The 26,695-nt window shown below is 48.1% G+C and overlaps 1 protein-coding gene across 1 annotated transcript in view; it reads right to left on the reverse strand.

The window, feature by feature from the left end:
* LOC115471232 (ICOS ligand-like) overlaps positions 1-20,085 on the reverse strand; it is a gene marked incomplete at its 3' end in the record, with an annotated part of 119,548 nt that extends 99,463 nt beyond the window's left edge. Inside the window, 1 exon segment of the mRNA XM_030204936.1 lies at positions 19,760-20,085. Coding sequence (XP_030060796.1) covers positions 19,760-19,782 — 23 coding nt within the window.
* Between the last annotated feature and the right edge of the window lie 6,610 nt (positions 20,086-26,695).

Genomic DNA, 26,695 nt, shown 5'->3' on the forward strand with positions numbered 1-26,695 from the left:
TTGGGGAAAATCCACTATTTCTGGGATAAGCAGAATAGAATGTTTTGTACTTTTTTGGGATCTTGCCAGGTATTTGTGACCTGGATTGGCCACTGTTGGAAACAGGATGTTGGGCTTGATGGACCTTTGGTCTTTCCCAGTATGGCAATACTTATGTTTTTGTATATTATGCACGTGATTTTTGTGTTCCACTCTGGATAAGAGCAGTTTATAAATGCTAATAAATGAAATGAAAATTGCCATGCATTAAATGATTAGAACATGCTCTATATGTAAGCTCTTACCACCTACATAATGGGTAGCGGTAAGGGCTCATGTGCTAATCTGTTTTAATGGCTACACGTTAAACAGCAAAATTTAGCAGGTGACCATTAATACCAAAAATAGGAATTTCAGCCATTTTATCCCAGTGGTAAAAATGGCCTCAGTGCGCTGGAATAGTCCACATAAGGGCTCACTAAAGCCACTTTTTACCACTCTTTGGTAAAAGGGCCCCTTAATCATTAACTGCTCCAAAATTAGGACAAATAATAATAATGAGGACAGTAGACATGAGTGTTATGCTGCATCTTAAATATTAAGTAAATATAAAGCTACCAAATACTCACATTTAAAATCTTTTTTGGATCCTCAGACGACCCATGGGTAAATAACTTCTTTCAAACTCGGCTCTGGCTAATATCCTCATCGGTCCAATCTTCTTAATTTTTTATAAGGTTTTATATATATTATTTTACTTTGTCTATAATCAATTTCTTTTAATCAACTTTTATAATCAAACTGATATTACTTATCTTCAATCATGTATTAATTCAAACTTCAATGTAAGGCCACCTTTCCCAACATGAATTCATGTTTCAGCAATCTGTTTTCAAAGTCGAGGTACCAGAGATATTGTCAAGATTTGCCTGTGCCCAGGAACAGGTTTAGACATGGCTGGGGGCCATGAGAAAAAACCTCCAGTATTCTCCAGCATTGCAGGAGTAAATCTCCAGCATTGGGATGGGCCACCCTTGGCATCTCTGTCACCGAGTGTGAGATACCCTAGATAAACTAATGGTTTCAGTGAAACTGTTAGTTGGTCATTTACTAACAGTAGATATGTGTAAATGCCATTTTATGCAATGAGCCCTGTGGCAGATAAACTGTAATAACTGCATTAGCATGTGCTGTTAGCAAATTAACTCCTTATGTACTAATTAGTATAACATACAAACTTTTCTTCTCCATCCTTTTATACCATATCCCTCCCAATTCCTTCCCCTTTTACCTATCCTATCCTTGTCTACCTCCCCATATTCCAATTTATATATTATTGGGCACTGTTGCCACTATGTTTTATCATAGTTTATAATATTCTTCTTACATGTCCTTTGTAGTGTTTTTTTTACTATGTAAGCCGCATTGAGCCTGCTGTGTGTGGGAAAGCGCAGGGTACAAATGTAATAAATAATAAAAAAATAATAATACAGGTACATTTTTAATGCTTTTGAACCACATGAACCATTGAAAGGATGGATCAGCCAGGCTATATTCAGCACAACATGCCACTGCAGCCCAGCCCAGTGCACTGGAAAGCAAAACATGGATCCTGAAGCTGCACCACAGAAACCACAAAAGTGGACTGCAGAGTTAAAGAGTTCCACCAAAAGCAGCAGAGGTGAAGATCAGAGTGGGCTTCAGTGAACGAAGACAGGGAGAGATTACAATGGAAGGAAGGTAACAAGTAGAGAGCTAGCTAAAATGTATACTGGGAAGAAAGAGCAAGGTTAGGTGAGGGAACTAAATGGAAAGAAAATATGAAAAAAGAGCACAAAGAGCAAAGTAAAAATGTTCTCCCTGGCTCCCAGAGGCGTAGCTAGACACCCAATTTTGGGTGCAATTGAGCCCAAAGTAGGTGAGATGAAAATCGCACACACACACACATGGCATCTCTCCCTCCCCTCCCTCTCCAGGCAAACGGGGTCTCTGTCTCTAACTCCACTCCCCAATCCTCCGGTCATCTGCTTCTTGGCCGGCAACCAGCACTGACTCCTACCCATTGCTCATGCCAGCCCTGAACTTTCCTTCTGATGTAGCTTCTAGGTCCCATGAACTGGAAGCTGCATCAGAGGGGAGGCTTGGGACCGGAGTGAGTAGTGGGTAGGAGTTGCTGCTCACTGCAGATGAAGGACTGAACTTGGATTTTAAAAGGTACCAGATTTTTTTTTGGGGGGGGGGGGGGGGGGAGTTACAGACCCCTGATCACCTGGAAGGGGAAGGAGAGATGCCAGTAGTCTTCAGCTGGTTGGGCTTGGGGATCCCTGCCAGCCACATCACAGCAGTGCTGCTGTTGGGTGGGCCAATTTGCACTGGCATGAATTTTTTTTTCTAGATATGTTTCCACCCCTGCAACTAATTCTCCTATGTAGGACTGCTTTATATAAGATAATACAGGACCTGACTATGATCCCTAACCTTGCAACTAACTAAATCCTATATAATAATTCTCACCACCAACGTTCTAATGTGTCTGCCTGTGTCCGTGGCTCCTTCGGAGTTGCTGAGCTAGGCTCCATAGCCAGGCTGACGTTACTCACAGCTGATTCCCAGGCAGGGGGAGGAGCAGGGAAACACGCGGAGCAAGTGGCAGGGAGCGACACATCAAACAATGACCCTACTCTCCCCCTGCCCCCCCCTCTAGCCATCCATGCCACGACCCCGCTCTCTCACTTGCCCCTCCTTCATTCACCCAGGTTGTGTAAACAATTCTTCGGGGCAGGCAGGAAAGATCCCCGGTCCTGCCTGCTTGCTGCTGGCGCTGGTGCTGACGCTCCCCTGCTGCCGGATCGCTGTTCAAAATGGCCGCCTCCAAGGGCGACCTCCAAGACTTCAGCAGAAGTCTCCTGAGTCTGCCTTTGAAAGTATCGGCGGCCATTTTGAACAGCGATCCGGCAGCGGGGGAGCGTCAGCACCAGCGCCAGCAGGGGGCAGGAAGGACCAGGAATCTTTCCTGCCTGCTCTGAAGAATTGGTTACACAACCTGGTGGATGAAGGAGGGGCAGGTGAGAGAGCAGGGTCGTTGGACATGGGTGGCTGGAGGGGGGGCAGGGGGAGAGTAGGGTCGCTGGACATGGGTGGCTGCAGGGGGGCAGGGGGAGAGGAGGGTCGCAGGACATGGGTGGCTGCAGGGGGGCAAGGGAAAGGAGAGTCGTTGGACATGGGTGGCTGGAGGGGGGGCAGGGGAAGAGGAAGGTCAAAGGACATAGGTGGCTGGAGGGGGGGCAGGGGAGAGGAGGGTCGTCGTTTAATGCGCCGCTCCCTGCCATTTGCTCCGCGTGTTTCCCTATTCCTCCCCCTGTCTCGGAATCAGCTGTGAGTGACGTCAGCCTGGGTGGCTGAAGGGGGGGCAGGGGAGAGGAGGGTCGCTGGACATGGATGGCTGGAGGGAGGGGGAGGGAGGGGTGAGGGGGGTCCTGAGACCAGAGAGGAGGGGGTGGAAGGGGGGCCTCAAACCATAAAGGGAGGGGGGAGGGGGCACACACTCACTCACTCTCTATCTCTCACATACACTCTCTCTGACACACTCTCTATCACACTCTCTCTCAAACATACACTCAGAAGAAAACCTTGCTAGCGCCCGTTTCATTTCTTTTTTTTATAAATGTTTTTATTGTTCCATGGATTCATATACAGGCATCAAGAGCAACATTAATACAAACAACAAAGCATGTCCTGACAACTCTGCCAACAATCTACTGAATTCCATGTTTTATTTTATTTCCCCCCCCCCCAGCAAATACCCCTCCCCCTCCCCTCCCCCCTCCCCCCTATCCTTTATCACTTAAACAGCACACAGACTTAATCAATTATGCTCTTCTTATGTAGGCATCATGAACAAGGCACATGTTCTTCCCCACAGGTCACGATATTGACGAGCACCCAGAGAGGTCACAAATTTATATCTCATAGCCACCCAATGAGCCATCTCAAGCATACTATGTTTCCACACTGCAAGGGCCGGGGGCTCTCTCTGCACCCACTGTTTCAGCACACACTTTTTAAGCAAAATCAAGGCTAACAAAACAAATTTACATTGTGAGACTCTCAACCCTTGCTCCTTAAGAGCCTGCCCACAACCCATTAATGTAATTGAATATTGCCACTCCATTGAGCGCTGTAATATCTCTTCTAAGGTTGTTAGCGCCCCAGACCATAGTTCCTGCAGAGTAGGACATTCCATGAAAGAGTGCTGCTCCCCCACACTTGTCACATGTGTCACTATCCCACATTCCCAGGGCTTTCCCCCTAACTTTAGTGATATGTACCCTGTAAAGAATTCTATACTGTGTGTCTTGTAAAGACGCATTCGGTGTGAGCCCCCGCAGACCTCGGAAGACTGCGCTCAATCTCTCCACCGACACCTCTTCCACAGTATCCTCACTCCACGCTGCAGCTAGTGATTTTAAGTGGGGGGATTGCATTTGCTCCCTAATCAACTGACACCAGCCGGTCAACCTATTATGAAGCGGGGTCATCTGCATAAAGGTGTAATCAAGTTTTGTAAATTGCGCTATCGCCTTGCTCTGACGCTCCACACTCAGTATGTAATCTCGTGCCTGGAGGTATGCAAAGAAGTGAGAGCCAGGAATCTGTAATTCGTCACACACTGTGGCGAACGTGGGAAAGACATCCTCCCCCCGGAATTGACCTATAAACCGACAACCTTTATCCCTCCATTTACAGAAGACTGACCTTCCCATCCCCGCCGGGAAAGCCATATTCCCCACCAACGGTAGGAACGGGCTGACCCCCACTTTATTTCCCGCCTGTCCTCTCCACCATCTCCATGCCAATTGAAGGGCTGCTACATAGGGATTATCCACTTTCTTTCTTGCCCCCTGTACTGCCCAGGATTCTAAAACTGTAAAAGGGTCATTTGGCCTGCACCAGCTCTCCCAAAAGCCCTGGGGGGGGCAAAAAAACCCTTCTCCGTAATCAATTCGTGTATCCACCGCATCAGTGCTGCTACATTATAAACCCGTAGGTCTGGGAGTCGGAGTCCCCCCTGCCCATTATTCCTAGTCAACTTGGTAAACGCTATCCACGAGCATTTAGCATGCCAGATAAAGGTACCTACAATACTTTTATAGGAATGCTCCTCCGAAGCCCTGACCCATAAAGGGAGCATTTGTAACGGGTAAAGTATCTTGGGCAATAAGACCATTTTAACCAGCACTATGCGCCCTAGAAAATTCACAGGTAGGTCTTTCCATTTTTGGCATGTTTTTTATCTCTCCTAGTCGGTCTAACACATTTTTTTTGTATACCCATGCCAGGTTCGCACTAATGTGGATCCCCAAATATTTGATACCCTCTGTAGCCCAACGTAATGGGAAGGAGTGTAAGGTTCTACTAATACACGGGTCATTTACCGGTAGGGCCTCGGACTTGTCAAAGTTTATACTGAGGCCCGAAAAAGCCCCAAATGCTCGGATAAAGGACATAACCAGTGGCAGGGTACGAGTTGCCTCATCCAACAAAAGCAGCATATCGTCTGCAAATAAATTAATGATATATTCCTCCCCACCCACCTTTAGTCCTTTCAGCGTGGTGTCCTGCCATAGTTTTGCTGCCAGGGGCTCCAGAGTCAGAAGAAATAGCAGCAGTGAGAGGGGGCAACCCTGCCTAGTCCCTCCCCCCAAAGTAAATGTATCAGACAGGGACTCATTGACAAGAAGCTGCGCTGTTGGGTGGCAGTATAATGCTCGAACCCATCCCAGAAAATCTCCCTGAATACCAAAGTGGTCAAGGATCCAAAACAAGTAAGGCCAGACAACCTTATCGAAAGCCTTTTCTGCATCAAGGCTTGCCACTATGGCGTCTCCCTTTCTGCCAGCACCTTCCATTAGTATTCGGCTCACCTTCAAGATGTTAGCTGATGCATACCTCCCTTTGACAAAACCCACCTGGTCCGGGTGGACCAGGTCGGGAACCACCTTCCCCAGTCTGTCCGCCAACACCGCTGCCAGGATCTTTATGTCTTGGTTTAATAACGATATGGGCCTGTAGGAACCCACCAATTCCTCATCTTTCCCCGGTTTAGGGATCAACACAATATGCGCATGATTTAATACCGCCCCCAATGCACCCTTTTCCTTGCTCTCTTCACACATAGCTATAAAGGGTGCAACCATGACGTCCTGCAATATTTTATAATACTCCACCCCTAGGCCATCTGGGCCTGGCGCCTTGGCCAACTTAAGGCGCTTAATCACTTGTTGCACTTCCTTACCCTGAATAGGTGCGTTTAACCCCCTCCTCTGTTCCTCAGAAATCCTGGGCAGCCCTAACCCTTCAAAGAATTCCAGGCATTTATCTTCTGAGAAATCCCCTGCTTGGTATAACGCTGAGTAATACTCAACAAACTCTTTTTTAATATCAGCTAACTGAGTTCTGACTTCACCCTCCCTATTCCTTATTTTAGTTATAAATCTTTTTGCCGTTCTTTGCTTCACTAGGGATGCTAGTAATTTACCCGTCTTATTGCCCCACCGGTGTAATTTGTATTTGTATAATTTTATATTATATAGTGCGCTTTCCTCCAACACTTTTTGCACCTCTTTCCTCCGTTCCATATATGCCTTCCTAGTGGTGTCAGAGGAACACCCAATGAGCGCTCGTCGCGCTTCTCTCAGTTGCGAGGTAAGTGTTCGGATTCTCTCCCCTCGTTTTTTATTCAGTGAGGCCACATACGAGATAATCTTCCCTCGTAGTACTGCCTTTGAGGCCTCCCAGAATACTCTTGGGGTCACATCCTGTACATCATTTTCTGCGACATAATCTATCCAGCTCTTTCTCAGATAGGTATTGAACTCCCTGCTTTGATGCCGGGTTCATACGCCACCGGTCAGCCCCCTCCCGTCCTCCCCCTTGCCACTCCATCCACACCGGCGAGTGGTCAGATACCTCTGGCTCCCCGATTCCCGACTGACACACCCCCAAGGCTACCGAGTAAGGCACGAGCAAGTAGTCAAGACGAGAGTGTGTCCCATGAGGGTGCGAGAAAAATGTATAATCAGCCTCATCTAGATGTTGGTGTCGCCATATATCCACTAAATCTAACTCCTTCATCAAAAGTTGACTCCTCTGTCGTCTTGATCTTTGCCTGCCCTTCTGGGGGGTTTACAATCTATAGAAGGGTCACTGACGACGTTAAAATCCCCCCCTATTACTAAGTGATATTGATCAAATGTTACCAATTTAGCGGCCAGCAAGGTGAAAAAACTGTGGGAGTATACATTGGGTGCGTACACACTACACAACCCCACCCGTTTGCCCTGCAGTTCTCCTGCTACTATGAGAAATCTTCCGTCTGGGTCTTGGTACATTCTATGTAAGTCAAAGGTAATGGATTTCTTAAATAGTATGGCTACCCCTCGTTGTCTCCCATTGTAAGAGGCAAAAAATACATCTCCTACCCAGTCCCTTTTTAATTTTAAATGTTCCGTCTTACTTAGGTGGGTTTCTTGCAACATAGCTATATCAGCCTTCTGCCTCTTGAGTGCCTGCAATATTTTCGTACACAATCCTTAAATTAACCATTCGACTGCCACTCATCGTCTCCCCTTGCTTGTATTTCCTTTGCAGAACCCAAGAGCCTCCCAGCTAAGCCCTCGGGCCATTCGTTCACTCTTGTCTCTTTCCATTCTGTGCCTTGTCTACCTACTAGTTTTCCAAATCTCCACCCCTTGGTGATCGTTCCAGTGCTGTTCAATGCATTAACCGCTAAGCCCCCCAATTCCCCCTCTCCCTGCTCCCTTCCCCTAATCCCACCCTCCCTCTCCCCCTTCCAGGTCCCCATCTTAATAATTCCCCCCCCCCCCAGAACCGTTTCCCCTCGCTCACCCAATTCACCACACACACACCCTTCTGACACACCACCAACTCTTCCCGGCTACTCCGCCCCCTTCCTCTTCCCTCCCTTTCCCTGACTCCCCAATGTTTATCCCAGTTAATAACGATAACCTTAACACATAACAATGTACAACACAACCTGTCATCAATACATACTACCAGAAAGTTTTCATCAGGGAGCTCCCACACTTTTAAAGTCTGATAATCTGGACTTATTATTGCAGAGGGTCGAACCAGAAGCTTCTCATATCCGCAGGGCCCGCAAGTGTAGTAGCCATGACCTTCACCACCATGATGTCCTGCCCTGCTGCTTTCATTATAATCACCATCTCTGGTCCTCAAGACCCACTCGTGTATGGTGACTCCCTTTTCTTCAAGATGTCTCCTGACGAATGCTTCAGTGTCCTACAGCCATCCTCAACTAGCTGTGTCACTAAAATCCTTGCAGTTCAGCAGCTCCCACCTCATTTTAAGTTGGTCACAAAGGTTTCCAATGCTTCTGACTTCGTGAAAAACAAAGTCTTATTCTCGTGCAGCACACATACTTTAGCCGGGTACAATAGAGAGAAGCGAACTCCCTTCTCATACAGTCTCTTACACTGGCGACCCATAATCCTCCGCTGGTCAGCCACCGCCGCCGAGTAGTCCTGAAAGAGCAGGATTTTTTTACCATTGTACTCCAAGTCAGGTTTTCGTCGGTAGGCCTGCAAGATAGCTTCTTTATCCATATAATTCAGTAACTTCGCCAGGACTTGTCTCGGTCTGCTATCAGCCGGCCGTTCTGCTCCCACTCTGTGTATGCGTTCCACTTGTGGCGGTTTCCCGCCAAAATCCAGCCCGAATTGTTCCGGGAGCCAGTGTTCTACAAATTTCCTGAGCTCCGACGCTTTGACCGCTTTGGGCAGGCCCACAATCCGCAAGTTATTGCGCCTACTGCGGTTTTCTAAGTCATCTGCCTTTCTCTCCAATTGCTCACACTTGCGTTCCAGCACCGCAATTCTCCCGCTCGCGCCCGCAGCCTCATCTTCACACTGTGACACTCGGTCCTCAACTTGTTGTAAACGGGCGCTCTGGCACTCCACCGCTTCGCGGATATTGTCCACTGATGTCTGCAATTTAGACAGCTTTTCCTCTAGGACCACTGACAGCTGCTGCGCCAATTCTTTAATTAGCTCAGGCGGAATCGGCCCCATTATCGGAGTCTCTGTAGCCGCCGCCATCTTGTTTTCCTCGCAGCAGATGCTTTTCTTCCCCCGCAGGGTCTTTGCTGGCATACCCTGCTTCTCTTTTTTTTATAGGCACTCGCGAGCTTCTCAATTTGCTGCACTCACGATCCTGTGCACGGATATCTCGCTGAGGAGTCACTTCGGGAGGGATTAGCGGGTTATTTCGCCGATTTATTTGAAGGCAGGCTGGAGCCGGTGCTTCGGGCATCCGCTCAGCTCCGCGTCATCAAGTGACCCCCGCACCCGTTTCATTTCTGACAGAAACGGGCCTTTTTTACTAGTAAATAATAAAAGCAAAAATATGTCCAATTTAAAGGGAAAGGGAAATAGGACTTGATATACCGCCTTTCTGAGGTTTTTGCAACTACATTAAAAGCAGTTTACATATATTCAAGTACTTATTTTGTACCAGGGGCAATGGAGGGTTAAGTGACTTGCCCAGAGTCACAAGGAGCTGCAGTGGGAATCGAACTCAGTTCCCCAGGATCAAAGTCCACTGCACTAACCATTAGGCTACTCCTCCACTCATACTTGTCATACTAATTCGAAACTAATTGATGTGGCAACAAACCTCTCTATGAAAAATATGGTTGTACAGTATTTTCTCTACAGGAATGTATAGCAACACCCACTAGCAAAATAACTTACCCTTTGCTATACATGCAAAACACACAAAATACAGAACAAGGGACTGCAAATTAGAAAAGCGCGGACGAAACTGAAACAAGAAACCACAAAAGTCACATGCATCACATTTCCTTTTATATTGTGCACGATACAAATATATGAGAGATGAGCATTCTCAAAGCTGAAATTTTCTGATCACTAAACTAAATTCAATTTTATTTCCATCTCTTGTTGCCTGGGTATTTTTTTTTAATCCCTTGTTCATGGGTTTTCCCCCAGTCTCTGCTCTACAAGTCTCTAAACCCCCAAGTCCTGACTGCCCTCATATTAAATGTCACAACCCATGCTTCTTCCTCAAGTTCCCACTCTTTAAATTAATCCCCTCCCCCCAGTTCTTGTGGAGGGGAGGAAGGGTCTCTCCTCAACCCAATCCCAGTTGGTATTGCCCAGGCCTCTTTCTTATCATCTCATCTCCTTGTTCTTGCTTATCTACTCACCCTATCTCTAAATCACTACTCTCCTGCTTAGTTTCCCAGTCCCTAGTTCTCCTCTCCCATCTCCAAGTTCCCACTCAATCCCCACTCAGGTCACTGGTGCTGCCATTCTGCAGTCTAGAGTTGGGCCAATAGGGGGCGATAGGGAAATTTGGTCAGACCAAAGAAAAATTATTTGGGGCACTAAACTTAACACAAGTGAATGCTTTCTGGCCACAGCAAAGGAGTTTGGTCAGTATTGGGGTCCTCAAGTTCCCCTAGAGCTGGCACCTGTTTGTGATACAGTAGGCCAAGGAGCTACTGAATTTGGGTCTGGTTCCAGACCCAGAAGAGAGGCAAAAAAATAAATAAATTAAAATCAGACAGAAGAGAAAGCTGAGAGCATAAGCTACAATAATGCTGTGACTGGGCCTCTGCAGCCCTGTTGAGTGATTCAGTTCACATTTCCCTTATGGAGCCAGGCAATGGTAAGTGCCTGGCAGGAAATGCTGATTGGCACATGTGTGTCAATCCAGCTCTGAAAAGACCTGTGTAATTTTCAACCTCTTGTCTAATATTTACCAGCAGCTGTCCCTTTAGTGATAAGTAGTCTTTTTCAGTGCTATCAACACTTTCCCCTCTGTATCCCTCTAGATGACCACTAAAATGTGGTATCTTTCCTCTACCTAGGTATTATTAGGAAAAAAATGGAAAACAAAAATGAGGATGTTATAATGCCTTTTATCGCTCCATGGTGCGACCGCACCTTGAATATTGTGTTCAATTCTGGTCGCCGCATCTCAAAAAAGATATAGTGGAATTAGAAAAAGTGCAGAGAAGGGCGACGAAAATGATAAAGGGGATGGGACGACTTCCCTATGAGGAAAAGCTAAAGCAGCTAGGGCTCTTCAGCTTGGAGAAAAGGCGGCTGAGGGGAGATATGATAATGAGTGGAGTTGAACGGGTAGATGTGAAGAGTCTGCTCACGCTTTTCAAAAATACTAGGACTAGGGGGCATGCGATGAAGCTACAATGTAGTAAATTTAAAACGAATCGGAGAAACTTTTTCTTCACTCAACGTGTAGTGTAATTAAACTGTGGAATTCGTTGCCAGAGAATGTGGTAAAGGCGGTTAGCTTAGCAGAGTTTAAAAAAGGTTTGGACAGCTTCCTAAAGGAAAAGTCCAAACACCGTTATTAAATGGACTTGGGGAAAATCCACTATTTCCGGGATAAGCAGTATAAAATGTTTTGTACATTTTTGGGATCTTGCCGGGTATCTGTGACCTGGATTGGCCACTGTTGGAAACAGGATGCTGGGCTCGATGGACCTTTGGTCTTTCCCAGTATGGCAATACTTATGTACTTATGTACCTACCTCCTGGTCCAACATCTCCCCTTCCCACCCCACATCCAGCATTGGTTCCAGCACCTCCCCTTCCCTACTCTAGCCCTGTGGCCTGCATTTCTCCCCACTTACTCTTTACCCTGACCACCACTATCACCCTACCTCTTCATGGCAGCTGCAAAGGTACAAGGCACCAGCATGGAATCTTTCAGTAAGTACCCACAGTCAAGCACTGCCAAGTCCCACCCTCGCTGATGCATTTCCAGTCAGGGGGGAACTACAGCATTGTTTGAGCACAGACCTCTCCTGAAGCTAGGAAGATGTAGGGTGTTAACAGTGGAAGGGGAGATTATACTGCTGTACTGTTGCCCCAGCCCCCTCAAATGTTGCTAACCTAAGCAGGTGCCTAGTCTACTAGTGGCAGGGCAGGCCCTGCCCGACTCTTTAGTGCTGCAAAAGCCAGGTGGTGACGAGGAACAGAGTGAGATGGTGGGAAGGGAATGTAGGGAGATGCTGGAAACTAAGGGAGAGGTAGGAAAAGACAGCAGCTGGACACGTGGAGGGTGGGTGGCAAACAGAAGGAAAGGAGAGATGCTAGATATCTGGGATGGGCGTATGGAATGTTAGGGGAGATGATAAATATGAAAGGGAGGAAAGGGGGTGATGCTTGGACACAGGGGGTAGAGCCTTGAGTTGCCCCTGGTGGTTACATGGCTGAAGATTTGTCTAGGATACCAGATACCAATGAAGCTGTAAGAAGCCAATCACCAAGGCATAGAAACACCAAGAGGCCCTGTTTGTGAATATGGGCTGCCACAACCACAACACACTCGGAGAACACTTTCCTTCTGAAGAAGCTGGGTTAGGCGAGACCATCTGAGAGGCCGTTCAGGAGGAACAGAAAGACACCTGAGGTGACATCCAGACTTGATGATACTGAGCACCCAGGAATCCATTATTTTCTTCCATGCCTGTAGAAAGTAGCGTACTCGACCCCCATCAGGCAAGGGAGTTAGGGTCCTCCAATTTTCATGTACCATAGACAATTTTAATATGAGTTTACAAATTACTAATAGATAATTCTATTTGTAAGACTTAATTCACTGAAATTCTCTCATTTACAATCTCTATATATAAAAGGCACCTCCAACGTTCCAATGAAGCCTCAAGCCGGAAACGTGAGGCGCCAGAGATATCCGGTTTGGCCTGCAGTCAGTGTAGCTCCGCCCTCGCGTCAAAACGCGATGACATAGAGGGCGGGGCGGGCCTGCAGTCACTGTACCTCCACCCTCGCGTCAAAACGCGATGACGTAGAGGGCGGGGCGGGGAACACAACGCACGAGTCCCACAGATTCTGTGACAGCAGCGGGGAGTCCCACACATTCAGTGACAGCAGCGGGGAGAGCGCTGCAAACTTTAATCACAAACTTGCAACCAAGTGACTGAGGGACGGAGGGAGGGAGAGGGGGGTGTGGAAATTGGAAGGGAAGGACGGAGGGGAGGGTCTGGAACTCGGGAGGGAGGGAGGATGGGGGGGGGGGGGATTACCTTGCTAGCGCCCGTTTCATTTTTATCCGAACGGGCATTTCTCACTAGTATAAACATAAAACACATAGACCTTGTAACATAACCTTGCCTATTACAAAAATGTAGATTCCTACCAACTAGACTCCAAAATCATCAAGCCAAAATCTACCCTTTCCCAAAGGACACTTATGGCCCAGTAAATTGGAAATAAGGAATAGCCTAGATGTTAGAGCACTGGGCTGAAGAAGGAACGTTCAAATCCCATTGCTTACTCCTTAACCATCCACTGCTTTAGGTACAAGTGGCGTGGAGGAGTGGCCTAATAGTTAGAGCAGCAGACTTTGATCTTGGCCACTTGCGTTCAGTTCGCACTACAGCTCTTTATGACCTTGCGCAAGTCACTTAACCCTCCATTGCCACAGGTACAAAAACTTAGACTGTAAGCCAGAGAAAATACCTGCATATAATGTGTACAGCACTACGTACCTCTAGTAGTGTTATAGAAAGATTAGTAGTAATACAAGCTAGTGTGCCAATGCATAAAGGTTTGTAGTATAATCAAATTTTACCATGAATCTAGCACAGCAAAATTGCCATGGCATGCTCAAAATAATGAGCATGCAAATTAATGCTTTCGTTAAAATCGTGCCATTAATTTGCTGCTCACTACTTTGCACAAATTTTCCTGTCAGTGCCTGAGCACTGATTGGCTCAGACACTGACAGGAAAGTTGACTTTTTTTTTAAGCATGCCACAGTCTTTTCCCCAACTCCTTCTCTATCAATAAAAAATAAAATTAAAAATCTGGCCCGGCCAAGCATTGCACCCCCCTCCAACCTTTAAAAAAATGGTAGACCCCTCCTTGCCCCCTCACATAAGGCCTTTGTGGTCCAATGGACCACTGAGCCCCCTCCAAAAATAACTTAGAAAAGGCAGGCCAGCCCCCCCCCCCCCCCGAATCCCCCAGAGTCAACCCTGATGGCCTAGTGGTGGCCTGGCCCCTCCCCAAACCACTTCATACCTCTGGAGAAGAGAGGAATGCCTACTCCCTCCTGCTCTGGGCACTGTCATCAAAATGGTGGCGCAAAGCACTGGTTGGCCCCTAACTACCACATAAGGGAAAAAACTCCCTTGTATGGTAGTTAAGCCCCACCCAGTGCATCCCAGAATGCACCGGGCAGGGCATGGCACTGCCATTTTGATGACAGCACTCAGAGCAGGAGGGAGTAGGCATTCCTCTTTCCTCCAGAGGTATGAAGTGGTTTTGGGGGGGCAGGCCACCACTAGGCCATCAGAATGGACTTTGGGGGATTTGGAGGGGGGTCTGGTCTGGCCTTTTCGAGTTATTTATTTTGGCATTCCTCCCTCCTATGGAAGTATGAAGGGGTCTGGGGATAGGCCCACAGCTAGGCCACCAAGGTTGACTTTGGTGGGGGGGGGGGGGGGGGGTCCTGGTCTCTTACTGAACCACCACGGCTTTGCTTTTTCGACCGGGAGAGGTCCACCACAGGAATGATTGTTGGAGTGGGCGGGGGGGCATGTCACAGCACAGCAGCATTGTTGGTGAAGTTCATTCGGGGTCGGGTGGTCAGGTTGGTGGGAGAGAAGGGATTCTGTTAGAAACCTTTTCTCTCAAACAACCTTCTAATGTTGTCCCGGACCTGGCGTTATTTTTCTCTGTGCTAAACACACCCAAGAGCTTTTTTTTAAAGAATTTGTTCAGGTACTAAATGACTGTATTCAAATGTGGTCTTCGCTGAAATCATTAGAGCATCTGGGAGCACACTAATGCCGGTGCTAATCACCTTTAGCACTGGCGCCAGGTTTTGAGCATTGGCCTGTTACATTGTAAGCCCTCCAGGGAGAGAGAAAATATCTAGTGTACCTGAATGTAACTTACCTTGAGCTACTACTGAAAAGGTGTGAGTTAACTTGAAATAAACAAACATCTTCCAGTCTGACTTCTAACTTCTATTACCAGACCTATAAATGACAATGCATTAGTCCACTGCCTTACTAAACTCTGTAGGGATCGCTAGCAATAGTTGCAATTCTGATCTTAGTGACCTTCTTGTCTGATAACTTTTCAAAATATCACTCAGACAACTAGGAGCTACACCATACACCACTTTATAAACAGCTATGGCCTGAAACCTACAGTCATTCATGTTTTCCCAAGAACATCCAGAGAAAACCTTTTGGACCGACTGCACTACCTCGCCACTCCTTGAATAAATCATTGCAGTAATCCAACTATGTTAATATTATAGACTACTCAAAACCAAACAGTGGAAACAAAAATCTTTTTTTTTTTTAATTAGCTCTTTAATGAGACAGATTCAAAATAAGGGAGGAAAAAGACCTCAGTGAGCCAAGTGCACTCAGACTAAAACTCAATGACCTTTAGTGCCGCTTATGTAGGCTCCTATCATAATTATTGGTCTAAAAACCTCCCAATGAATCAAAAAATATTCAATAAATGTCCATGTTAACAAATAGTGTTCATCCAAACTGCTAGTTCAAATCAACTGCAGAAAATAGCCAAGTTGCACAAACAGCTCTGCTCTTCCATCAAGCAAAGCACTGTAATACAGAACAGGACACAGCACTTTACTTTAGAATGAAATGCCAGTGGGAAGTCCAGTAGGAATCCTCGTTTCACCAAAGGTTTCTTCAAGGGTTGCTGCTTGACACAATTACTCCTCACTGTAACTTGTTTCAAGACGTAAAACTAGCACAAGTTCAAGCACATCACAGTGTTAGATCCTGGCTTCAAATACTTCAAATTTCATATAGGGCAGATTTTAAACAACACTCATCTTGCCATTTGACCCACACCATTCTTAAAAGAAAGAGATCCATCCCAGACCATCTCTAAATTTCTTGCTTCCTTCATATTTCATTATCTCCAAAAGAGTACAGATCACCCAAATTACTATGACCAGCTAACTGGCTTCACTTTGATATTATCCAAATTTACAGGGATGGTTTTGTGAGAACAGATTCATCACTATATCAGCACTCTCTAATACATCAAATTCATTTTAATACTAATCACCAGCTGAATGTTCTCAATATGTAGAGCTAGATTTACTATAATGTGAGCAAGTGCAAGGTGATGCATGTGGGAAAAAAGAACCCGAATTATAGCTACGTCATGCAAGGTTCCACGTTAGGAGCTACGGACCAAGAAAGGGATCTGGGTGTCGTCATCGATAATACACTGAAACCTTCTGCTCAGTGCTGCTGCGGCTAGGAAAGTGAATAGAATGTTGGGTATTATTAGGAAAGGTATGGAAAACAGGTGTGAGGATGTTATAATGCCGTTGTATCGCTCCATGGTGCGACCGCACCTTGAGTATTGTGTTCAATTCTGGTCGCCGCATCTCAAGAAAGATAAAGTAGAATTGGAAAAGGTGCAGTGAAGGGCGACTAAAATGATAGCGGGGATGGGACGACTTCCCTATGAAGAAAGACTAAGGAGGCTAGGGCTTTTCAGCTTGGAGAAGAGACAGCTGAGGGGAGACATGATAGAGGTATATAAAATAATGAGTGGAGTGGAACAGGTGGATGTGAAGCGTCTGTTCACGCTTTCCAAAAATACTAGGACTACGGGGCATGCGATGAAACTACAGTGTAGTAAATTTAAAACAAATCGGAGAAAGTTTTTCTTCACCCAACACAAAATTAAACTCTGGAATTCGTTGCCGGAGAATGTGGTGAAGGCGGTTAGCTTAGCAGAGTTTAAAAAGGGGTTAGACGGTTTCCTAAAGAACAAGTCCATAAACCACTACTAAATGGACTTGGGAAAAATCCACAATTCCAGGAATAACATGTATAGAATGTTTGTACGTTTGGGAAGCTTGCCAGGTGCCCTTGGCCTGGATTGGCCGCTGTCGTGAACAGGATGCTGGGCTCGATGGACCCTTGGTCTTTTCCCAGTGTGGCATTACTTATGTAAGGTGCTACCACATTAGCTCCTACTAACGCTATTAACCTGGTTGTTCCACTGGAAGTCCAATTTAATGCAATGGAAGAACCTACTGATTAATAATTTGGGTTAGCAACAATTATTTATCAAACCTAAGATAATATTTTTCAAGTCTTAGTTCAAGAGAATGAGTTCCACAAGCCAGGCACCACAGCATTAATAATTTCTTACAGGACGATGACAGATGTAGGTGAGAAGACACTGGAAAGCTCAATTTACTGTACTGGCAAACGATTAGCTCTAAACCTAGATCTCACTAGTAATGGTTCTCCAAACAAGTGGCTGAGATAATGAAGGCTAAAGAGTTGACGTACCTGAAATACAGAAAAACTCAAGAGGAGGAACACGGAGAAGAATACCGGATGAAACTGGAAGAAGCCAAGAGAGAGTTACGTCTAGCGAAAGCACAAGCGGGAAAACAAATGGCTAGAAATGTAAGGAGGGGTGACAAAAATTTCTTCAGGTATATTAGTGAAAGGAGAAAGACTAAAAAGGGAATTGTGAGACTGAAAGATGCTGCGAACCGCTATGTAGATAATGATGAAGAAAAAGCAAATTTGCTAAATAGATACTTTTGTTCTGTTTTCACAGAAGAAACTCCTGGAGAAGGACCACGATTGACTGGCAAAAGTACATATGAGAATAGAGTGGATATAGCACCGTTCACGGAAGAGAGTGTGTATGAACAACTTGAAAATCTAAAGGTGGACAAAGCCATGGGACCGGACGGGATCCACCCCAGGATATTGAGGGAGCTCAGAGAGGTTCTGGCGGGTCCTCTTAAAGATTTGTTTAATAAATCCTTTGAGACGGGAGATGTTCCATGGGATTGGAGAACAGAGGATGTGGTCCCTCTTCACAAAAGTGGTGATAGGGAAGAAGCTGGAAACTACAGGCCGGTAAACCTCACTTCGGTTATTGGAAAAGTAATGGAAGCGATGCTGAAGGAAAGGATAGTGAATTTCCTGGAAGCCAATAAGTTGCAAGATCCGAGACAACATGGTTTTAACAAAGGTAAATCGTGCCAAACGAATCTCATTGAATTCTTTGACTGGGTGATCGGAGAATTGAATAATGGACGTGCTATAGACGTAATCTACTTAGATTTCAGCAAAGCTTTTGACACGGTTCCCCACAGGAGGCTCTTGAATAAACTTGACAGGCTGATGACAGGACCCGACATGGTAAACTGGATTAGGAACTGGTTGACGGACAGACGCCAGAGGGTGGTGGTTAATGGAATTCGCTCAGATGAGGGAAAGGTGCGTAGTGGAGTGCCTCAGGAATCGGTGCTGGGGCCGATTCTGTTCAATATATTTGTGAGTGACATTGCCAAAGGGTTAGAAGGTAAAGTTTGCCCTTTTGCGGATGATACTAAGATTTGTAACAGAGTGGATACCCAGGAGGGAGTGGAAAACATGAAAAAGGATCTGCAGAAGCTAGAAGAATGGTCTAAGGTTTGGCAATTAAAATTCAATGTGAAGAAATGCAAAGTGATGCACTTAGGGAGTAGAAATCCACGGGAGACGTATGTGTTAGGCGGTGAGAGTCTGATATGTACAGACGGGGAGAGGGATCTTGGGGTGATAATATCTGAGGATCTGAAGGCGACGAAACAGTGTGAAAAGGCGGTGGCTGTAGCTAGAAGGTTGCTAGGCTGTATAGAGAGAGGTGTGACCAGCAGAAGAAAGGAGGTGTTGATGCCCCTATATAAGTCATTGGCGAGGCCCCACCTGGAGTATTGTGTTCAGTTTTGGAGGCCGTATCTTGCTAAGGATGTAAAAAGAATTGAAGCGGTGCAAAGAAAAGCTACAAAAATTTTATGGGCTTTGTGGTGCAAAGCGGTGCAAAGAAAAGTTACAAAAATTGTATGGGATTTGTGTTACAAGACGTATGAGGCGAGACTTACTGACCTGAACATGTATACCCTGGAGAAAAGGAGAAACAGGGGTGATATGATACAGACATTCAAATATTTGAAAGGTATTAATCTGCAAACGAACCTTTTCCGTAGATGGGGAGGCGGTAGAACTAGAGGACATGAAATGAGATTGAAGGGGGGCAGACTCAAGAAAAATGCCAGGAAGTATTTTTTCATGGAGAGAGTGGTGGATACTTGGAATGCACTCCCGCGGGAGGTGGTGGAGATGAAAACGGTAACAGAATTCAAAAATGCGTTGGATAAACATAAAGGAATCCTGTTCAGAAGGAACAGATCCTCAGAAGCTCAGCGGAGACTGGGTGGTGGTGGGAGGTGGGGCTAGTGCTGGGCAGACTTCTAAGGTCTGTGCCCTGAAAATGACAGATACAAATCAAGGTCAGGTATACACATAAAGTAGCACATATGAGTTTATCTTGTTGGGCAGACACAGGTCTTTCTCTGCCATTCACGTGTTCTGTACCTACCCTCTCATTTCACCAGCAGCCACTGCTTACAAATCCATCCAGTCTCTGAGGAGTGATCCTCTCTGTTTCTAAATGTCACAAACGGCGATGCAACTACAGTAAACTTCACCCCAGGAGGACCTCCTGTCTGGGGTAGTGCGAAGGCGGACTGCAATGGTCCCTCCCTCCATACTGCCAAGGTTCTTTACCACCACTATAGGAAAAATACCATCACAACCGCGCGCTAACACAGCTTATTGGTTCCTCGTTCCCCCAATCACACTCACCTATTCTCCCTGGCTGAACCCATCGGCGCCGACTGAAGGAGATCTGGCGCTCCCGCTCGTCTCTTTCTCTCGGTCTGAGGCTCCGACCCGACCGTCTCTTTCTGCGTGTGCACTACAGTCACGCACGCGCTCTCTCCCTGCCGGCCTCCTCTGACTCGTCGCTTCCCAGGGCTTCCGCTTGTCTTTCAGCAGGTGTCTAGACTCTGTTCCGGGCTCCCTCCCGCCTCTCTAGATAAGGTTATCACCTTTACTGGGTGCTGTTCGCTCGAGGCGAACGTCGGGAGCTTCCTTGGCTCACTAATCCCCGCTCAAACGGGTTAGGGTTAGTCCCCTACTACTTCCCACCTCCTTCTCTCAGCTTTGTTCATTGACGCCTACACACCTCCTCCTCTTCCGCTCTCTTGGTGGTTTATTCTTTATTTGTGCAAACTCTGTACATGCGTCTTATCTGAGGCCCCTCGAACTTTGGAAACGCTGGTAGGGGTTATTTTCTGCAGAATTACAGATGTGAATAGAAAAAATATTGAGTGGTTCAGAATACAGTAACAGAAAAATTAAGGCACAGATTGACCATATGACCTATCCAGTCTGCCCACGCCATGCCCTCTACTTCCCATTTCACTTCCTTAAAGATCCTATGAACTTGTCCCAAGCTTTCTAGAATTCAGTTTTTGTCTCCACCACTTCGGGGTAGCCATTCCATTAATTCACCACCCTTTCCACAAGAAGCATTTCCTCAGGTTAATTCTGAGTTCTTTTCACCTTCTTCCTATGTTACCTCATTCCAGAGCTTCCTTTCAATTGAAAGAGATTTGCCTCCTGTGCATTTATGCCATGTTGGTATGTAAATGTCTCTATCACATCTCCCCTCTCCTGCCTTTCTTCCAAAGTATACATACTGAGATCTTTAAGTCTGGCCCGATATGCTTTATGACGAAGACCACTAACTATTTAAGTAGCCGCCCTCTGGCCTGACTCCATCCTATATCTTTTTGAAAGTGCCATCTCCATCATTGTACACAATATTCAAAATGAAATTGCACCAGTCTTATACAGGGGCATCATCACCTCCTTTCTCCTAATAGCCATTCCTACCCTGTGCACCCAAGCATCCTTCTACTACTACTTCTTAACATTTCTAGAGCGCTACTAGGGTTACGCAGCGCTGTACAAATTAATAACTTCTAGCTTTCGCCCTCACCTTTTCTACCTGTTTGACCACCCTAAGATAATCACCTATGATCACACGAAGTTCCGCTCCTTTTGTGCACAAAAATTCTTCACCCCCCCCCACCTAACCATGCAGGTCCCTCTGGTTTTTGAGTCTCAAATGGATGGCTCTGCATTTTTTAGCATTAAATGTTTGCTGCCAAATTCCAGACCATTCTTAAAGCTTTGCTAGGTCCTTCTTTATGTTAGCCACACCATCAGGGGTGTCTACCCTCTTGCAGATTTTGGTATCATCTGCAAAGAGGCAAACTTTACCAGGCAGCCTTTTAGCAATATCACTTAAGGCTGTAGAAATTTGTGGTTTGACATTTTGGCCGGTGCTAACTTGTGATAAGTTGCTGGTCACCAACTAAGCCAGAGACTCCTATGACTAAAGACACCTGCTGTATCCAGATAAACAATCGGAGAAGTGAGTGGGTGTGGGTAAAACTGTAAGGGTGGAGGGGGTATGATGACTGTGCATACCAAGGATAAAGGTCACCCCATATCAAATGAAAACTTATGCTTCCATATCATCAAGCTGATCAATCCATAGACTGGTTGTGTCCATCTACCAGCAGGTGGAGATAGAGAGCAAACTTTTGCCTCCCTATATGTGGTCATGTGCTGCCGGAAACTCCTCAGTATGTTCTCTATCTCAGCAGGTGGTGGTCACACACAGCAGCAGCTCTGGCTAGGCCTCCAAGCCTAATCCTTAGGTTTTGTTGAGGCCTGGGTTGAGGGCTCTTTTGAGCAAGTGCAAACCTGGTGGTGCCAGGTCCCTCCTTTCTCCCCCCTCCCGCTGGCTCCGTAAAAAAAAAAAAAAAAAAATTTTAAACGTCTTTAAAGGCGTTTATTTCGACGTTTCTTTAAACGTTCATTGCAGCTACTCACTGGGACACCAGTTCGTTACAGCTCGGAGCGGCAAGCAGGTAATTTTACCTTTTTATAGCGGGCAGGGGGTTCCCCGATTCTTCTCCTCGTGGCATATGGCGTCGGAGGGCGAGGGCGCAAAGGGTCACTCCCCGGATCGCTGGAAGCGCTTCTAGAGGGGGATGCGGGGGTTTACAACCTGATTCGCCCTTGATGGGTGACAGTTTAGTGACCGATGAATGTCCCGGTCGTTCCTCCGGCGTGGCGGTTTTTTCCCGCCATAAACGCCCATCCCCCCGCTCCTCGCCTCCGCCATCTTGGCCAGCCACGCGGCTCGGACGGCTTCTTCGTGGGCCGCCCTTGAGGTTGGAGACATTAATGCCATGAACGCCCTTAATTTGGGCGACGGCACAAAAGCGGCTAAAGTTAAGCGCCGTTCTTCCCGCGCGGCTCCTTCGCGGAGTTTCGCGCCGGACGCCATTTTGGATGCGCAGCATGTCTCTCCCCCGCTATTGCGAGCGCCGGTTGAGAGTGCGTCTAGGGCTGTTGCCCAGGCTGCGGAAGTGCACAGTCTGGGGGGTTTCTCCCCCGAGTTTGTTTTGCTGCTGCATCAGGCTTTCCTCATACAAAACGCTGCCCCTGCTCCCTCTTCTGATAAAGAGGTTGAGGTTCCCAGAGGTAAACGCCCTCGGGTTGATTTCCAGGCCTTGGAGGACTTTGTCTCCTCCGATGTAGATGAGGGCAGCGTGTCTGAGGTCTCCCAACGGTCCTTTGCGGATTCCTTGGAGGAGATAGATCCCCGCTCGGATGGAGTGGATGACCCCTCTGCAGCGCGGCTTTTTAGCCCAGAGGATTTGCCCACCTGTTGTTACAGGCCATGTACACTTTGAAGATTTCCTCTCCGGAGGACGTCTCTCCCTCAGCCCCTGTTGGCTCTGCCATTATGCTGGGGACGAAGCGCCCGCCTAGAACCTTCCACGTGCATGATGCCATGCACACCTTAATTGCGGCTCAATGGGATGTCCCGGAAACGAGCCTTAAAGTGGCTAGGGCTATGTCCCGCCTCTATCCTTTGGCTGTGAGTGAACGTGAGGCCTATCTGTGGCCTACCGTGGATTCTTTAATCACTGCGGTGACTAAGAAACGGCGTTGCCGGTGGAAGGTGGCACGGCCCTAAAGGACGCCCAAGACAGAAGATTGGAGGCGGCCTTAAGGTCGTCCTTTGAGGCAGCTGCTTTAAGTTTGCAGGCCTCAGTTTGCGGCTCCTATGTGGCCAGGGCGTGCCTGACTATGGTGCAGCGGGCTTCCCCCTCGGATCATTCCTTGAGGGCTGATTGGCCGGCCCTGGAATCGGGCTTAGCCTATTTGGCAGACTTGCTGTATGATGTCTTGAGAGCCTCAGCTAAAGGCATGGCTCAGACAGTCTCTGCGCGGCGGTGGCTTTGGCTGAAACATTGGTCTGCTGACCACGCCTCTAAATCCCGCCTGGCTAGATTGCCTTTTAAAGGCAAGCTGCTCTTTGGGGTCGAGCTGGACAAAATCGTGACCGATCTCGGCACGTCTAAGGGCAAGAAATTACCAGAGGTCAGGGCTCGGGCTAGTACTCGTCCCGGTACCTCCAGAGGACGGTTGCAGGAAGCCCGTCGGTACCGCCCGGGCAAGTCGGGTTCCTCTGCCCCCTCTTCCTTCAAGAGGAATTTCTCCCCCAAGCAGCATTCCTTTCGCAGAGACTGCCGTCCCGGAGGTGCTCCCTCCGGTCCTCCCCCAGGGTCTCGTACCCAATGACGGGGCCTTGGTCCACGCCCCAGTGCAGATTGGAGGACGGCTGTCCTCGTTTCTGGGCGAGTGGACCACAATAACTTCAGACGCGTGGGTGCTGGAAGTCATCAGAGACGGCTACAAGCTAGAGTTCTGCCGACCCTTAAGAGACGGGTTTGTACTCTCTCCCTGCAAGTCTCCGGTCAAAGCTGTGGCAGTGCAGCAGACCTTGGACAACCTGATCCGCCTGGGTGCGGTCGTTCCGGTGCCAAAAAATCAGATTGGCAAGGGACTCCATTTACTTTGTGGTTCCAAAGAAAGGAGGTTCTGTCCGGCCTATCCTCGACCTCAAAGGGGTCAATCGGGCCTTGAAAGTGCGGCACTTTCGCATGGAGACTCTCCGCTCTGTTATAGCGGCAGTGAAGGCAGGAGAGTTCTTGGCTTCCTTGGACATCAAGGAAGCGTACCTGCATATTCCCATCTGGCCTCCTCTCCAACGCTTCTTCTGCGTTTTACAGTCCTGAGACGACACTCCAGTTCAGAGCCCTCCCTTTCGGGTTGGCTACTGCTCCGCGGACCCTTTCCAAAGTAATGGGGGTCATAGCGGCCTTCCTGCTAAAGGAAGGAGTACAGTCCATCCTTATCTGGACGACTGGTTGATCCGAGCCCCCTCTTATGCAGAGTGCGGCTAAGCTATGGACCGGGTAGTTGCTCTTTTGAGCTCCCTGGGATGGATCATCAACTGGAAGAAGAGCCAGCTGCGCCCGACTCAGTCCCTGGAGTTTCTGGGAGTTCGTTTCGACACCCATGTGGGCAGAGTGTTCCTGCCGGACAATCGGATTGTCAAGCTTCAGGCTCAGGTGGACTAGTTCCTAGTAGCCTCCTATTCGGGCTTGGGACTACGTGCAGCTGTTGGGCTCTATGACGGCCACGATGGAAGTAGTGCCCTGGGCCAGGGCTCATATGAGACCACTACAGCTATCTCTGCTGCTGCGCTGGACTCCGATGTTGGAGGATTATGCTGTGCGCCTTCCCGTGGACCCAGCAGTGCGCAAGGCGCTGAGCTGGTGGACGCAGACAGACAAGGTGTCTGCAGGATTGCCTCTGGTGACCCCGGAGTGGATTGTCGTCACGACAGACGCCTCTTTGTTGGGCTGGGGAGCCCACTGCTTGGGAAGGACAGCGCAGGGGCTCTAGTCTCCTGCAGAGGCAAGTGGTCTATCAACCTCCTGGAACTCGGAGCCATTCGGTTGGTGTTATTGGAGTTCATCCCGGTACTGGTGTTGAAGCCTGTACGGGTCCTGTCGGACAATGCCACGGCTGTGGCCTATATCAACCGCCAGGGAGGTACCAAGAGCGCCCCTCTAGCCAAGGAGGCTATGAGTCTTTGCCAGTGGGCGGAAGCGAACCTGGAGCAGCTTTCAGCGGCCCACATTGCCGGAGTCATGAATGTCAAGGCGGACTCTCTCAGTCGCCATACCTTGGAGCCCGGAGAGTGGCAACTATCTGCTCAGGCGTTCTTGGACATCACGAAGCGCTGGGGCCAGCCGAGCCTAGATCTGATGGCGTCATCGGCCAATTGCCAAGTGCCGCGCTTTTTCAGCAGAGGACGGGACCCTCGATCCCTGGGAGTAGATGCTCTTCTCCAACAGTGGCCGACACAAGAGCTCCTCTATGTGTTCCCGCCCTGGCCCATGTTGGGCAGGGTGCTAGACCGGGTGGCAAAGCATCCCGGCAGGGTAATCCTGGTGGGTCCGGATTGGCCCAGAAGTCCCTGGTATGCGGACTTGATCAGGCTCTCAGTCGACGATCCTCTGCGGCTGCCTGTGGAGCAGGGCCTGTTACATCAAGGTCCCGTGGTGATGGAGGATCCCTCCCCCTTTGGTCTTACGGCCTGGCTATTGAGCGGCAGCGTCTGAGAAAGAAGGGCTTCTCAGACAAGGTTATCGCCACTATGTTGAGAGCGAGGAAGCGCTCTACTTCTACTGCTTACGCCAGGGTTTGGCGTATCTTTGCAGCGTGGTGTGAAGCAGGCTCACTTTCTCCCTTCACTGCTCCAATTTCTTCAGTGTTGGCATTCCTGCAAGAAGGTCTGGAGAAAGGCCTGTCGCTCAGTTCCCTTAAAGTCCAGGTAGCGGCTCTGGCTTGCTTCAGGGGCCGCCTGAAGGGTGCTTCCCTGGCTTCGCAGCCAGATGTGGTGCGCTTTCTCAAGGGAGTTAATCACCTGCGCCCTCCTCTGCACTCAGTGGTGCCTGCGTGGAATCTCAACCTGGTGCTAAGAGCATTGCAGAAGCCGCCTTTTGAACCCTTGTCGAGGGCATCTCTGAAAGACCTGACGTTGAAAGCAGTCTTTTTGGTGGCTATCACTTCAGCCAGAAGAGTTTCCGAGCTCCAGGCGCTCTCATGTCAAGAGCCTTTTCTGCAGTTCACTGAGGCAGGAGTGACTATTCGCACAGTGCCTTCCTTCCTGCCCAAGATTGTTTCTCGCTTCCATGTGAATCAGCAGCTCTGTCTCCCTTCCTTTCGTAGGGAGGACTACCCAGAGGAGTACTCCGCTCTTAAATATCTGGATGTGAGACGAGTCATCATCAGATACTTGGAAGTGACCAATGATTTCCGGAAATCGGATCATCTGTTTGTCCTGTTTGCAGGTCCTCGTAAGGGTCTGCAGGCTGCTAAGCCTACAGTGGCAAGATGGGTCAAGGAAGCCATTGCAGCGGCTTATGTGGCCGCGGGGAAGGTGCCGCCTATCCAGCTGAAGGCTCACTCCATGAGAGCTCAGGCGGCCTCGATGGCAGAGGCCAGTTCCGTCTCCTTGGAAGGGATATGCAAGGCGGCAACGTGGGCTTCGGCTCGTACATTCTCCAAGCATTACCGTTTGACTGTGGCTGCACGGGCGGAGGCCCGGTTTGGAGCTTCAGTGTTGAGGTCAGGGATTTCTATGTCCCGCCCTGGGTGAGTACTGCTTCGGTACATCCCACCAGTCTATGGATTGATCAGCTTGATGATATGGAAGGTAAAATTATGTATAATCATACCTGATCATTTTCTTTCCATTAATCATAGCTGATCAATCCATAGCCCCTCCCAGATATC

The sequence above is a fragment of the Microcaecilia unicolor genome, chromosome 5, assembly GCF_901765095.1.
Source record: "Microcaecilia unicolor chromosome 5, aMicUni1.1, whole genome shotgun sequence".
In the NCBI taxonomy this organism is placed as follows: Eukaryota; Metazoa; Chordata; class Amphibia; order Gymnophiona; family Siphonopidae; genus Microcaecilia; species Microcaecilia unicolor.